This window comes from Dreissena polymorpha, chromosome 1 (genome assembly GCF_020536995.1).
Source record: "Dreissena polymorpha isolate Duluth1 chromosome 1, UMN_Dpol_1.0, whole genome shotgun sequence".
NCBI classification, from domain to species: Eukaryota; Metazoa; Mollusca; class Bivalvia; order Myida; family Dreissenidae; genus Dreissena; species Dreissena polymorpha.
In genome coordinates this window covers 98,235,470-98,250,811 of record NC_068355.1, presented here as the reverse complement: position 1 = coordinate 98,250,811, position 15,342 = coordinate 98,235,470, and the positions used below count along the sequence as shown (strand labels likewise).

General features: G+C 32.4%; 1 protein-coding gene across 1 annotated transcript in view; it reads right to left on the bottom strand.

The window, feature by feature from the left end:
- Positions 1 to 652: 652 nt before the first annotated feature.
- LOC127841952 (uncharacterized) overlaps positions 653 to 15,342 on the bottom strand; it is a 22,159-nt gene continuing 7,469 nt past the window's right edge. Inside the window, exons 2-3 of the mRNA XM_052371144.1 lie at positions 13,146 to 15,342; positions 653 to 1,628 (exon numbers count right to left, since the gene is read on the bottom strand). The exon at positions 13,146 to 15,342 is cut by the window's right edge and continues 787 nt beyond it. Of these exons, the coding sequence (XP_052227104.1) occupies positions 1,024 to 1,628; positions 13,146 to 15,342 (2,802 nt within the window). The 3' untranslated portion in view covers positions 653 to 1,023. The remainder of the gene's footprint in view (positions 1,629 to 13,145) is intronic.

Sequence of the window (15,342 nt, the reverse complement as noted above, 5' to 3'; positions counted from 1 at the left end):
AACAATTAAACAATATAAAAAAATATTATTTTTTTTAAATGACTAGGGCATTTTCTTGAAATTTGGTGCGTCATAGCGCACCAAATGACGTCTTTTGACGCTGTTTTTCTTTGAGTTATAACGCGCCACAGAACGTGAATTGACACGTAAAATAAAAAAAAAATCAACGTCGGCAGGGGACACCCCTCCCGAACCACCCCTATCAGCTCCGGGGCGCCTGACAAAAATCCTGTGGAAAGCACTGAAGCCAGAAAACTACATCACTGTATTATGCACGTTTTTCTATAGGACCTGCTGACCATCCCTTGTTGTTTAATTACAATAACATAATTACATTTATTGCCCATCGTTACTACGTAGCTATGTTCCGGAATGTTCTACATAGAGGTCAATGTACGAATCTAATACGAGCGATGTTTGCTAAGTACATTTCGCAGTACCGGCGCCATTTGTTTGACATAGTTTGTACGGTTCATCTTGATGACTCATTACCCGCAATGAAACAAGGTGGATACAGAAACCAACACTAAAATAATCCGCAGCAGAGTCTTCAAGTACTTACTGTACTCTCAAGAATGTGTGAACGCGTTATCTTTATCTTCACGTCAAACGTTTTACATATAACATATAAGAAATGACAAACACATTTTGTTCATAAATTTCTTGGGGAAGAGAACAAATAAACTTTAACAATGTTATTTAACAAGGCATATTTTCCTATACGCAGCAATATGAGCATATATTTTCTTTCATTTGTAGTTGATCATTTGACACATTTTATCTAACACCTTAAAATGAGTAATTTAGGGAAACATTTACGAGTTAACGAAAACGGTGTGTGACATATTTCACTTCATGAAAACAAATTAATGTTACATTTTAAACACATTATTTACACTAAGTTTACTTTCGACAATCACTGCACGTGATCTTTAATAATGCAATTTCGCAAATATGTTTTTGCTTCAAAAACAATATTAGGATCGTCTTCTGTTTAAATGTCCGTATATTACAGATAAAATATTACACAGAACTTACAGGTGCATCAATAATTCCTAGTTTGGTTCCTAACCATTTACACTTGGCTTTTACGTCCTCTTGTACGAGGTTGAAGCACATGGCGATTAAGGACAATCCAAGGATCAGATAAAGAGCACATAGCACAAGTTTCTCTGACTTATCCCAGTCAGATGAGCTCACACCCGGAACCACGTCACCGAAGCCAATGGTACTCAGAGTTATAAAGCAGAAATACGTCCCCGTCACAATGTCCCAATTCTCCCAATACGCGAACAGAAACGTGCCTAGCATTATATATGATGTCATAAGTAATAGACACACTGACGTAGGCACTTGTATCGGTCCGGTGTGACTGCCTTCCTTTTGCAAGATAATCCTATCACTTTGAGTCGTCATTCCTCGTTCCGGATCGTGTCGTCGCCGGCGTCGTGGTTTGAAAAGAATGCAGCAGAGGCCACAGCAGACCTTGCCGTAGAGATTTCGGAAACCGTGAGCCATCAGGTCGCCGATATTTGTGAGGCACAGAAGGGTGAGTGGGATGCCGAGTAAGGCATAAGCTATGGTCATTATTCGCCCCTCGTCTGTTTTTGGCGCCACATGACCGTAACCTGAAATGAGCAGATTAAATCGATATGTATATACAAACAATGTGATGTACTAGTATTAAAATATGAATAGGTACTTGCAGGTTATGATTGGCCCATTTATGCCTAGGGGACTCTCCCATCCTTCTAAATTGGATAAATGTATTTCCAAAATTAGGGATGTCTAGTATATTTAATTTTACATTGAGAATATTTCTTACAGAAATTCCTTTACGCAATCAGCGCAGACCCTGATGAGACGCCGCATTATGCGGCGTCTTATCTGGGTCTCCGCTGTTTGCCAAGGTCTTTTTTCTAGACGCTAGGCATAAATGGGTTAATAGGTTAGGGGGGGGGGGGAGCTATACATTATGTATGCTTACCTACTTTGGGTTATATACAAATACACAAATTGAACAGAGTAGCATATTTCCTCCTTGTTCATGTTCGTTTTGCATATAAATTTTATTGAAAAAAACCCACTAAACATCGAGGTAGATTAAACGCGCAGTACGTGAGAAGATATTGTTCTAGTAAGCATACTAATAATTTCGTGCGTCATAATCTAGACATTTGGTACAAATTACTTTTGTCTCAGAATGATAAGAAATGATAACAATGAAGCATCTGAGGGTTTATGTTCGGGCGGACCATGTATTATATCACTTTGTATGTGGCTTGCATCGATAACAGCATGCGTAGTGTCTACGGAAACTTATACTTATTCGGTTTCAATCATACACAACACACAACAAAACGCATTACACTTTTTTATTTGTCTGGATAAGTCAAGCTTATTTTTCGAGCACATCGATATTAATGTTATTATTTTTCCTCCTTTTCAAGGTAAAATTACGTTTTCAATTATTTAAGTACATATTTAAATTTCATCAGAAGCATTTAATAATTAAAATGATGTTTTTCTTTTTTTTTTCTCGTGCCATTATCTGGTTCACTTGTTTTTCAGTTGCAAAAAAATAAAGTTAATTATTGCCTATAAATCATTTTAGTAAGCATCTGCCTCACAGCGCGCGCTTAACAAAATTATCTCGTTGCAATTAAAGAGATAAATGTGTGTGATAAAGGAGGCATATTAAGTTAATCGCTGAAACAGTTGTTTGCAATATATTTCATGAACCACCAATTCAAAATGTACGTCTCAATTAAATTGACTTTGTGTTTTGTGGAAAATCCATTAAACACTTGGTTTGGTTTATAACTTAGATAAAGTATAACGATTGTTTCTTCTTATAACTTTTAAAGACACGCAAAATAGCAGTATATGATACTATTTACAATGCTAAATTTGTAAAATGATTGTTTTGCAAATAATCGTACCCGTTTTGTAAGATATAAATTGAAACATGAACATTTGCGACATATTTGAAGTCTTCTTTTATAAATCAGTCAATTTTACGATAAGGAATTCTTACTTTGTTGAATGTTATAATCAGAGTCATTCTTTCAAAGAAGAGATATATACAATCTTCTGAAAACATGCTGATTCAGGATATTTATATACTTTACTTTATAAATATCGCGAACGAAAAGCGATTCGAATTGAAGCAAACGAATTTACCAATGAAACCGCAACATGTATGTAGATTTGCATACATAATTCGGATAGACTGTTACAGGCAAATTGCAAACGAAAACGATTGCCAGTCTCTCAAATGGCTGATTCCTCACGAACCAAAGTGGTTTCACTGACGCAGTCTGCTAATTGATAAGTAAGAACTAATAACTTGATTATGTACATAAAAGTGTCAATGTAAAACATTCCGCCAGAACGTTAACATATAGAAGCGTCTGCCAATGAATAAGCACTATAGCAAACAAAAATGTTCACCAGAACCTTTAGGCCTACTTACAATGCAGCCACTTTGAAAATAAATGAACAGTTTGAATAATGTTATGCATTAATTATCTGTGTAAGCTTGTTGTGTATTTTCTACAGATTTTAATCCCTATGCTGAACGTACATAATGCAATACTACTTCCTGTGTACTCATTATAAAATTAGACGTTAGATAAATCAAACATTATATTATGAACATTTTAAAATCTTTATTATAATTGAAATGTTCTGAAAACTTAAAAAAAAAACATCGCAGAACTACGCCATATTGCAGCTACTGTTGAAACATGATAGTTTCGAATAAGTTTAAAATAACCATAAAGCTATATATATGTATTATATCTGCAACATTAAACGATGCATTTGTTCGAAGCAATGATCTGTTTGAAAACGAGATATTAAGATACACAGCTTATTTCATTCCACGATCAAATAACAATTTAATAGTATAGTTTTACACTTTTTCGCGAGAACAAAAAATATTACATAATTACCTCCTAATTCTATTTTTACGAGCTGAAACGACTTAAACTTGGTATAAGAGTTTTAAAGTTTTACCAGATTGAACTATGATTTGCGGTTTTCATCCGTTTGGGTCTAACACTTACGCTATCACGGAATTCCAGACTAAATGTTGTGAATTAAGTTATCCACATGCGTCAAAGGTTTAATCTTTGCCATGAAAGCAGTTATGAGTATTTGAAGAAAATACAGAACCACGCATAACTAAACAAGAAACTCCACAATGGCAATGTTATTACATGTTAACGTTGACGGGTAACAATTACATTTTTAACGTAGAAGTACAGCATTTTTGTCTTTTTATAGTTTCGGTTATATTCAATAAACAATTGACTTTTGTAACCACCATTCGTTATTAAAAAATATTTCATATTCAATAAAAAAAACAATACACGCCAATCCGCAAATGCGTACATAGACAATAATCCTGTATTTGGTCAAGACGAGTATCTTTCTTCATTCTTCTTGCAAAGACTATGATAAAACCATCAATAAGAACCATCTCAATGTAGATAGTTAGAAAACAAAGTTTCCCCTGATACTCAACATTCGATGGAAAAGCTGTTGTATTAATCACACACATGATGATAGATATGAATATTTAACCACCGTCATCACAGTAGGTGTAAGTCGGTGGAAAACTTGCAACCTCGCCCCAGTCAGTTGGCAAATAGCACGCATAATACGGTGAAGATTTCATGGTATCGGTTTTTGATGTCGTTTTTGACCCACAATGGTACGTTTTCTATTATAGCAGTATAATAAAAATCATAAATGGGAAATAACTTACATACGAAAATATTCAACGTTTTAAATTAACAACACATACAGCCTTTACGGCAGCTTTAAGTACAAACAATATTTAAATGTAGTAAATGTTTCAAAATTTAGAATTGTGATATCTCGTTTAAGAGCATCAGCAAACAGACTAGAGGTGGAAGCATTGTGATGGAACAATCCTAAATAGATACGTTTTTTTAAAACAGAAAATGCAAACACTAACGTTCTTGAGGACGAATTAATTTTTTACTTGAATGCCCAGTGTTTACTTATTTACATAAGATGTATATAAATAATAAATATTACATGAAAAACACAAATATGATCAAGTTACTATTTTTTTCGTATGTGTAGTCAATTCCACTGTGTTTATTAATTGTTGTTTCAATGTTAAATAGAAGATCATGCCAGAATGTTTGTATTGTTGTGCAGTCCCAAAACATATGATTATTTGAGTCAATCATCATGCAACAAAAATCACATAAATTGGAGGGTTTAAGCTCGCATTTCAGTAAAAAGCTATTGTAAGAAAATATCTCATTATATATTTACATTGGAATTCTCTCAATTTTGTATCGTTTGTAAGCAATAGAGGTTTAAGAAAGATACTTTTAAAATCCAGTTCTTTTTCGAAATATGTTTCCCATTTGATAATGGATTTAACTGTTTCTGGACTTTTTAATAGGACTAACTTGGAGTAAATAAATTTACATAGTTTTGTTTGTTTGTTGATCAGTGAAATAAGGTGTTCTGTTTTCATCTTCTCTTTCCAATGTAGTGGGATACTTTGAATTAATGTATAATATTTCAGAAATTCGGTATTTTCTTAAAAATATAGTTGTTTAATTTGATCGAAAGTGTAAATTTCTCGAACTCTATAGTAATACAAATGCTCCACAAGGTCGATACCTCTGTCATGTCTGTAAAACAGAAGACCAGTGTGTTTGTTTTTGATAAGTGAATTATTCCAAATTATTTATATTTCTTTATTATCTATATTTCTTTGGATATTTAGTTTAGCGCAAGAAATTAAAATTTCTTTTAGAAATGAGGATTAAATGGTTAATGATTTAATATCATTTGGCTTTATACAATTTTCAAAATGGAAACGTTGCCATAGATTTCTAAAAATAAATGTACAGGGCCGTCAGTTTTTATTCCGACTGGAATATTCAACGTTTGATCCAGCTTGCCTTTAACCCAGCTATAAAACTTTCAATGTCAATCATTTTTAGCGCACCTTGTTTGTTGCCTTGTATTATTTGTGGTTGCTTAATTTTATCAGGTTTCTCGTTCCAAAGAAATTTGAACATTTTTGTTTTAAGTTCGTTGAATATACTTTCATTTGGGCCTTCTACGACTGTAAGTGGATATATTATTTTTGGTATAGCAAACATTTTAAGAACAGTAATTTTTACGATTGAGGAAAGATTCCATTTCTTCCATTTTTGTAAATAGTTGTTAAATTCTTGTATTTTTTAAATATTGTATTCCGTAGTTGCATTTGTTGTATTATACAGTTGAATCCCCAGCGCTGTTGCGTGTTCGCAATGCCATTTGAATTTTCCTTTGGGGCAATTTTTTTTATTAGTTAATGAACCGAGTGTCATAATTGAACACTTGTTATTATTTAGTTTTAATCCTGATATGTTCGAAAAAAATGTTTATGGTAATGATGAGGTTTTCAAAGGACTGTTGGCTGCCATCCAGTGGGAAACATGCATCATCTGCAAATAGTGTTTTATATTCAATGTTGCCTATTTTGACTCCTTTAATATTTTGATTATGTCTTATATTGTTAGCGAAAAATTCTATACAGATTATAAATAGGTATGGTAAGAGGGGACATCCCTGTCTTGCGCCCTTTTTAATGTAAAACAATTATCAAATAATAAAATAAAATATAAAATAATTTAACCCAATTTTTAGTAGACTGACTGAACCCCATAGTTTCTAGGCATTTGAACATAAAAGTGTGGTCCAGGCTATCAAAGGCTTTTTGGAAGTCTGAAAAGAAAATGAGTCCAGGTTTGTTATTGTCATTTACTTTGTCGATTATTTCATTTATTTTCCCCATTATATCTCTCTTTGATAAATCCTGTTTGGTCATAGTTTATGAACTTTTTAAGGAATATTTTTAATCTTTTTGCAATCGATTTTGTTGCAATTTTGTAATCCACATTTAATAAACACACGGGCCGCCAGTTATTTATGGATAATTTTTTTTTCCTATTTCAGCAACAGTGAAATTATTCCTTGGTTTTGAAGTTGGGTTAAATGTCCGTGTTGAAATGAAAAATTTAATGAGTTAATTAGATACTGCTTAATATCATTCCAAAAAAGTTTGTAAAATTCAATTGTCAAAACGTCCGATTCTGGGCTCTTATTATTTTTCATTTCGTTCAAAGAATTGAAACATTCGTAATCGTTCGAGATGTTTTGGTCTATCTTCATCTGACAGTTTTACAACATTTTCAAAAAAGGACTATTGTCACTATAATTCTGTAAGATATCAGGTGTATAAAGGCTTGAGTAATATTCTTTTATTTCTTTAAGTATCTTAACATGGTCATTTTCTATGTATCATTTATCCTTAGTTGTTTTATCACCTTTTGTTCAGATCTTTCGGATACAAAATTAGCAAAGAACTTTGTATATTTTTCAGCCCCTTCAATCCATTCAGCTTAAGATCTTATTAGAAAACCTTATATTTTTTCTTCGTTCAATGCATTGTATGCATCTTTTTTTCTTTTTTTTGTAATTTTGCTTAAGTATTGCATCGTTTGGGTTTCTTTCGAGTTGTTTTTCCATATTTCTTATGTTATTTTCTAGTCTAGTTTTTTTCAGTTTTGATATTTTGTTTCTTTTTGTTTGCCGCAAATTTAATGCTCTCATCTCTGACCCTGACTTTAATACGTTCCCATAATATATTAGGAATTGCGTCATTGTTGAAATGGACAGCTTCTGTAATTGCATTTTTAATCTTTAATTTGTAATCTGTGTCAAAAAATAACGAGTTATTAAGCTTAAAGTAGTCTGGAACTTTTTCAATCAAATCAAAATGTATGTCTAGGATAACAATGGAATGGTCTGACTTGAAGCCAGATTTTATTTAGCAATTTCGAGCGTTACTAATGAGGCAAGATGATATTAGAAAGTAGTCTAGTCGGGAAAAATGTGGAGGTTAGTATTTGAATGCCAAGTAAATGCTGATTTGAAAGGATAAAAAATCCTATAAATGTTTATTGGCCTCTTACAGACGGACAATGAAAAAAATGTACGAAATATATATATTTTTTGTTTTTAAAGCTAATCAATTGAGAGCTGACTAACATTATCAATAGTTTCTCTCTACGTACTTACATTTATTTATCTATTTAATATAAAAAATAAAAATATAAAAAACGATCAAGTGTATACAAATTTTTGCATTTAGGCTTTCATCTAGGTTCAGAGTGTATACATATTTTTGTATTAAGGCTTTCATCTAAGTTTCGTTAAACATTCTGTTCGTCATTGACCATCTGTGTATATATTGTGTTGTCATATGTGTGTACTCACGTGCTTTAAGCCTAATGTATGTTGAAATAAACTCTACAAAACTTGTTGGTCTAATAAGATTGGTCTAATGGAGCGAACATTTTGAATTAAAACGACTTAGATTATGCGACCTATACGTAGCCTAATAGAAAGATTGATAATTTAAGTATATCAAAGCCCGTGCAGTTAACACCTTGGAAATCGTTATAATATGAAAAACAAAAGCTTATAACGGCCAATTTTGACTGAAACGAAACGACCAACATAACTTATTAAAATATTTGAGCAGTTATACGAGAGATTAATTTACAAAGTATCTTTCTGAATAACTGGACCATTGTCTCCCATGTAAATGATCCCACTCGAAAAAGGGCTGATGTACATAAGTCACTGTTCTTATTCAATAAGAGTAAAGTCTCGGGACTTCATTTCTTATTACAAAAATAATCTGTACTGAACGTCGGTGCTGTTTGCAATCTATATGTTCGACTTGATTGCTCCGGCAGAATGATGAGTATAATGTTAAGAAAGGAGCTGCTCTTACTTTTATGTTCATTTTTTTTAAAGCACTTATAAAATCACACTCGTGAGTGTTCTCTCCTGCTGGTGCATCTGACATTCATTTACTGTGTTGGGGATATCGTTAAAGTCTCTTGAGGCGTTATGACTCACTAACATTTTCTATATAGTTAGAAGCTTGGTGTATATTTTTTCTATACAAAATGCTGTTAATTAGTAGTCATATACTGTTCCTCTGTTTTATTTGTTCTTTTCTCTTTCTGTCGAATGTGTCTTTATAGTTTTACTTTTAATGATGTGGGTATTGATTTATGAATAAAGCACGTGTAATATAAATTTTAAACGATTAACAGCAAAGATTAAATACTCAAAATGCAATATAGATTGATTTGAATAAAAATGTGTTTAAAAATGTCTGTAAGATATCAGGTGTATAAAGGCTTGAGTAATATTCTTTTATTTATTTAAGTATCTTAACATGGTCATTTTCTATGTATCATTTATCCTTAGTTGTTTTATCACCTTTTGTTCAGATCTTTCGGATACAAAATTAGCAAAGAACTTTGTATATTTTTCAGCCCCTTCAATCCATTCAGCTTTAGATCTTATTAGAAAACCTTATATTTTTTCTTCGTTCAATGCATTGTATGCATCTTTTTTTCTTTTTTTGTAATGTTGCTTAAGTATTGCATCGTTTGGGTTTCTTTCGAGTTGTTTTTCCATATTTCTTATGTTATTTTCTAGTCTAGTTTTTTTCAGTTTTGATATTTTGTTTCTTTTTGTTTGCCGCAAATGTAATGCTCTCATCTCTGACCCTGACTTTAATACGTTCCCATAATATATTAGGAATTGCGTCATTGTTGAAATGGACAGCTTCTGTAATTGCATTTTTAATCTTTAATTTGTAATCTGTGTCAAAAAATAACGAGTTATTAAGCTTAAAGTAGTCTGGAACTTTTTCAATCAAATCAAAATGTATGTCTAGGATAACAATGGAATGGTCTGACTTGAAGCCAGATTTTATTGAGCAATTTCGAGCGTTTCTAATGAGGCAAGATGATATTAGAAAGTAGTCTAGTCGGGAAAAATGTGGAGGTTAGTATTTGAATGCCAAGTAAATGCTGATTTGAAAGGATAAAAAATCCTATAAATGTTTATTGGCCTCTTACAGACGGACAATGAAAAAATGTACGAAATATATATATTTTTTGTTTTTAAAGCTAATAAATTGAGAGCTGACTAACATTATCAATAGTTTCTCTCTACGTACTTACATTTATTTATCTATTTAATATAAAAAATAAAAATATAAAAAACGATAAAGTGTATACAAATTTTTGCATTTAGGCTTTCATCTAGGTTCAGAGTGTATACATATTTTTGTATTAAGGCTTTCATCTAAGTTTCGTTAAACATTCTGTTCGTCATTGACCATCTGTGTATATATTGTGTTGTCATATGTGTGTACTCACGTGCTTTAAGCCTAATGTATGTTGAAATAAACTCTACAAAACTTGTTGGTCTAATAAGATTGGTCTAATGGAGCGAACATTTTGAATTAAAACGACTTTAGATTATGCGACCTATACGTAGCCTAATAGAAAGATTGATAATTTAAGTATATCAAAGCCCGTGCAGTTAACACCTTGGAAATCGTTATAATATGAAAAACAAAAGCTTGTAACGGCCAATTTTGACTGAAACGAAACGACCAACATAACTTATTAAAATATTTGAGCAGTTATACGAGAGATTAATTTACAAAGTATCTTTCTGAATAACTGGACCATTGTCTCCCATGTAAATGATCCCACTCGAAAAAGGGCTGATGTACATAAGTCACTGTTCTTATTCAATAAGAGTAAAGTCTCGGGACTTCATTTCTTATTACAAAAATAATCTGTACTGAACGTCGGTGCTGTTTGCAATCTATATGTTCGACTTGATTGCTCCGGCAGAATGATGAGTATAATGTTAAGAAAGGAGCTGCTCTTACTTTTATGTTCATTTTTTTTAAAGCACTTATAAAATCACACTCGTGAGTGTTCTCTCCTGCTGGTGCATCTGACATTCATTTACTGTGTTGGGGATATCGTTAAAGTCTCTTGAGGCGTTATGACTCACTAACATTTTCTATATAGTTAGAAGCTTGGTGTATATTTTTTCTATACAAAATGCTGTTAATTAGTAGTCATATACTGTTCCTCTGTTTTATTTGTTCTTTTCTCTTTCTGTCGAATGTGTCTTTATAGTTTTACTTTTAATGATGTGGGTATTGATTTATGAATAAAGCACGTGTAATATAAATTTTAAACGATTAACAGCAAAGATTAAATACTCAAAATGCAATATAGATTGATTTGAATAAAAATGTGTTTTAAAATGTCTTGTTTGACACCCATTTTGTATTCTACACATAGTTTCAATTAAGGAACAACTCGGAATGGTTCTTGTCAGATTGAACTAATGTGTGACCATCATCCGTTAAACCTTCTGATAATTTAAAGTAATTAAAAGTTAAAAAATGCGAACATTTCATTACAAACACATGACAATATTTGTTCTGTCCTGATAATGTGTCAGACAATAGTTTTATGATAGCAATTTAAACAAATATAATTAAAAAAGTTTATTACAGATTCGATGCTATTTATCATGTTAATTTAATTTTGTCAGAAAACAACAGCAACAACATGCATAAGTTGATATATATATAATATAGTTTTTTGATAGCCAGTAAACTATGTAGGCCTCGTGTACACATATACCAATTACTCCTGCTAAATTATAAGGAGTGTCGTAATATTGTTCTTAGTAAGTGTAAGAAGGAAACTTCGTAAACTCGTGTAATTCATTATTCCACACAACAGGTTGGCCATGAGTTAATGAATATCAAAATGTAAAACAAAAACGAATTCCATGACGCATATGACACATTTTCTTACTAACCCACGCGATCAAAGTAAACATGTCTATGTAATTGGATATGCATCTTCTTTGCCCCTATGCCACTGACACAAAAAGCTTTGGCGTCTTTGCATGCAAGTATGATTTCAAAGACATCATTTGTTTAAGAATATAGCATTGTTTGTTGACATACAATAACTATATAAACACATTTACAACGTACGGTTTTGATTTCTCAGAATTTACAGAAACACGAGTTTAACACACGCACACACACGCACACACACACACACACACACAAGCTGTTGATTTCATAGGATTTCTTGTGCACGAGTTGGTTTTTCTCAACCTCTTTCAAAATCTGAGATATCGAAGTAAACATAACCCGTCAGTTTTTAAATGTGTTCTAGTATACGTGGAACATATTAAATGCGGTACATGACATGAATTGCGTTTTTCAATGAAAGAACCAAGGTAAATTGTCTGTTTTTTGTTGCCTTGTTTTTTGCTTTTAATGCTGATGTTGTTGCTGTTTTCCTGTGGGGTATTATCCAAATTAAATATTACAATGTACGGTAGAAATATTACGTGTTACAGTTATAACTGTATTATTTGTATATTTTTATAATCAAAGTTATAATTAAAATTTCATTCCGTGAACTATTTCGATATTTTAAGCAATTTAAAAAGCGTTTATTAAATAATGCTCGTGCATCGGTTGTTCATAATTTCATTGATCAAAATGTTAATTGTTATTAATCTAAGCTGAAAATCTTCTTTAAACGAAACCAATCATGGGAACATTATTGCGGTATCTCTAATCGAAGCAATTAAATACAGCGTGTACTACCACAAGGAAACTGTTATATAAGTTCTATGCTTTAATCAAAGCCCATGCAAGCGCTCTATTTATCGTTATCTTGTTTGAAACTGCACGATAACTGATAAACTTGAGAGTGTGTTTTTTTTTAATTCTGACATTTATTGTTACGTAAGTCACAAAGAAGCATTTGTTATTTTCTTAAAATTTCGAAATAAGTTTCAATAAATATTCTGTATTTGTATAGAGTTAGGATTCATATCATTTTCAAATTGAACCCATCGGTAACAGTCATAATAAAAATCAGAAGATTCTATTTTAAAACGAATACTCTTATTTGAATGAAGAAATAGTAACATTTTTCTAGTACACCAGCCAATATTAAACAAATGGGCCATATTAATCAAATACATTATTTTACTTTTTATTAAAATATGCATGTTTGCTTTATATTTTGTTATTTCAAAATCGACACACAGATGTTTATGTAATGTGGGTAAGTTTAAATAAAGGAGGCAATAGTAATATTAGTACTAAATATAAATCTACATTTGTAATTATTACGTTTTTCATGTTAACACGGGAAATTACATACCGATTGTTGTCATGACGGTGATAGCATACAACATTGAGCTGGGATATGACCACTGTTCTGGTTGCTCTTCAGTTGTGTTGTCACCATTTTCAGTATACACAATCTCTTTACCGTCCCATCCCGCTTCTTTAGTTTGTTTATACACTGATACAGAAAACTCTTTTAAGATTAAATTCACATCTGATTTAAACTGTTCCCTGCTGCCCTTCGTAACCGTAGTCTCAAATGCTAATCTGTGAATTCTTTCTGTAAAATTAAGTCTCATTTGAGCCATTTCTCTCTTTTTCGTTAGTTCCGAACTTCCTTCCAACTTCTGAAATATAATTCCTCCGAGTATGCAGTAAGCAACAACAAGTGAACAAAGTCCGATATGGGAAAATAAAAAAGCAACAAACTTTTTACAACAGTTAATAACTTTTTTCTGTCGTTGTCGCACCTTACTTTCTCGCCTTGATGTAAGGCGTGTATTCCGTTGGCGTTGTTTAATAAGTTCTTCCTCTGTAATGTTGTCGTCGGGGAATGGTGCAAATGATATTTTACTTTCGTACACTATGCCTGTTATATCCGAATGGACATCTATTATTTTTTCATTAGAGGGGGACATTTTGCCAATACTTGAATTAATTTCATTTTGAAAATAAACCTTCGCGACATTGAAATCTAAATCATCATTTGCTTTGTGGCAATTATCTACACGCAGAACTTGATGATTTCTTTCGGAAGTATCAATGCTTTTTGTAATATGTTTCGCCTCCTTTGCCTTTCTTAGACGACTAAGCCTAGATTTAAGGGTAACGATAGCTGCTAATGAAAGTCTAGGAGGCCGTTTCGACGAATGTTTTTCGGAAGCCTCGGAATGTTTATTTTGATTTTTAAGAGATTCTTTTAAAGATTCATCCGGTATTTTTTCTAAATTTTCAAGAGATCTCGACACAGTACCTGCTATTTTACGGACTTTCACGTTCTCGTGACTATCAAGGATATCCGTTAAAGAAGCAGTTCGTCCAGCTTTGATGAGCGCTGCGGAAATTGATTTGTGTTGTTTCTCTTTGGTCTTTCTGATAGTTAGTTTTGATTTATGATTACGTTTAGATTTTATTTTCTCGTTTTTCTGCTGCTGAATAAAAGATTGCCCGTCGTCTTCCTCATTAACCAACTGATTATTTTCTAAGTGTAATTGTTTGTTTTTACCACTTTCATAGGATTTGCCTTTTATCTTTTTGTCGCTTTTCACATTTCCAACAAGTTTGTCAGACACCATTCGATCGATCTCAACACACACTTTTGTATCGTTACACTCTTCTGTTAAAGTACATAGATAAGCATCTTCGGGTACATATTCGTTTGATTCAATGTAAACATTGTTGGTAGTCGGACCAAATGTAATCAATTTGAGTTGTTTATCTGGCTTGACCGGTTTGAATGCACTTTCAACTGATGTTTGGTGTATGCTTGATACATCGCTTTCTTGGTCTATGATGATTATATCTCTACGTAATCTTGTAAGATCTCCTTCGCTACATTCGTTTTTCTCGAATAGTAAAGAATTTACATTCGTTTCGCCTGCAAAATCAGTTTGAACGCACTGTGAACATGTTTTAACTCGTTCATATTTTTTGTCTTCAATGGTGTATGTTTGTGTGCAAGAGTTTACAAGCATTATATTTTCAAAGAATCTATCTGTGTTTGTAGATTCGTCTTTTTTGTCCTTTATAACATCTTTAGTGTTTCTTTCTTTTGAAAATTGTCTAGTATATTTGGTATTTATTGGCATATTTATTGATTTTCTGTTCGGTACAGAATTGTATTGATCAGGGTTATCAAAACAAATGGTATTTTCAGATTCATTTAAAGACACGCTAGGTCCTGATCTCCGACTAAAACGTCGAGGTGATACATATAAACTTCTCTGTGGCCTTACTTCACCCGAAGCATTACTTTTTACGTTATTATCTTTAGGTGTATCTCTGAGAGTCGGCCCACTGTTTTTTAAGCTAAATGGCGTGCAGTCTTTTTCATTTGAATGTTTGTCTATTTGCTTTGAAAGTAGACTTTCCACGTGCTGGGGTTCAAATCGCGACAACTGTATATTTTGGCGAACAATTGGGGGTGTACCAGAACGTGAGCGCATCGGAGGTCTTTCATGTAATTGTAAAAATTGAGAAAACGACTCCCTCTGTCTTCTTTCAATAACTGT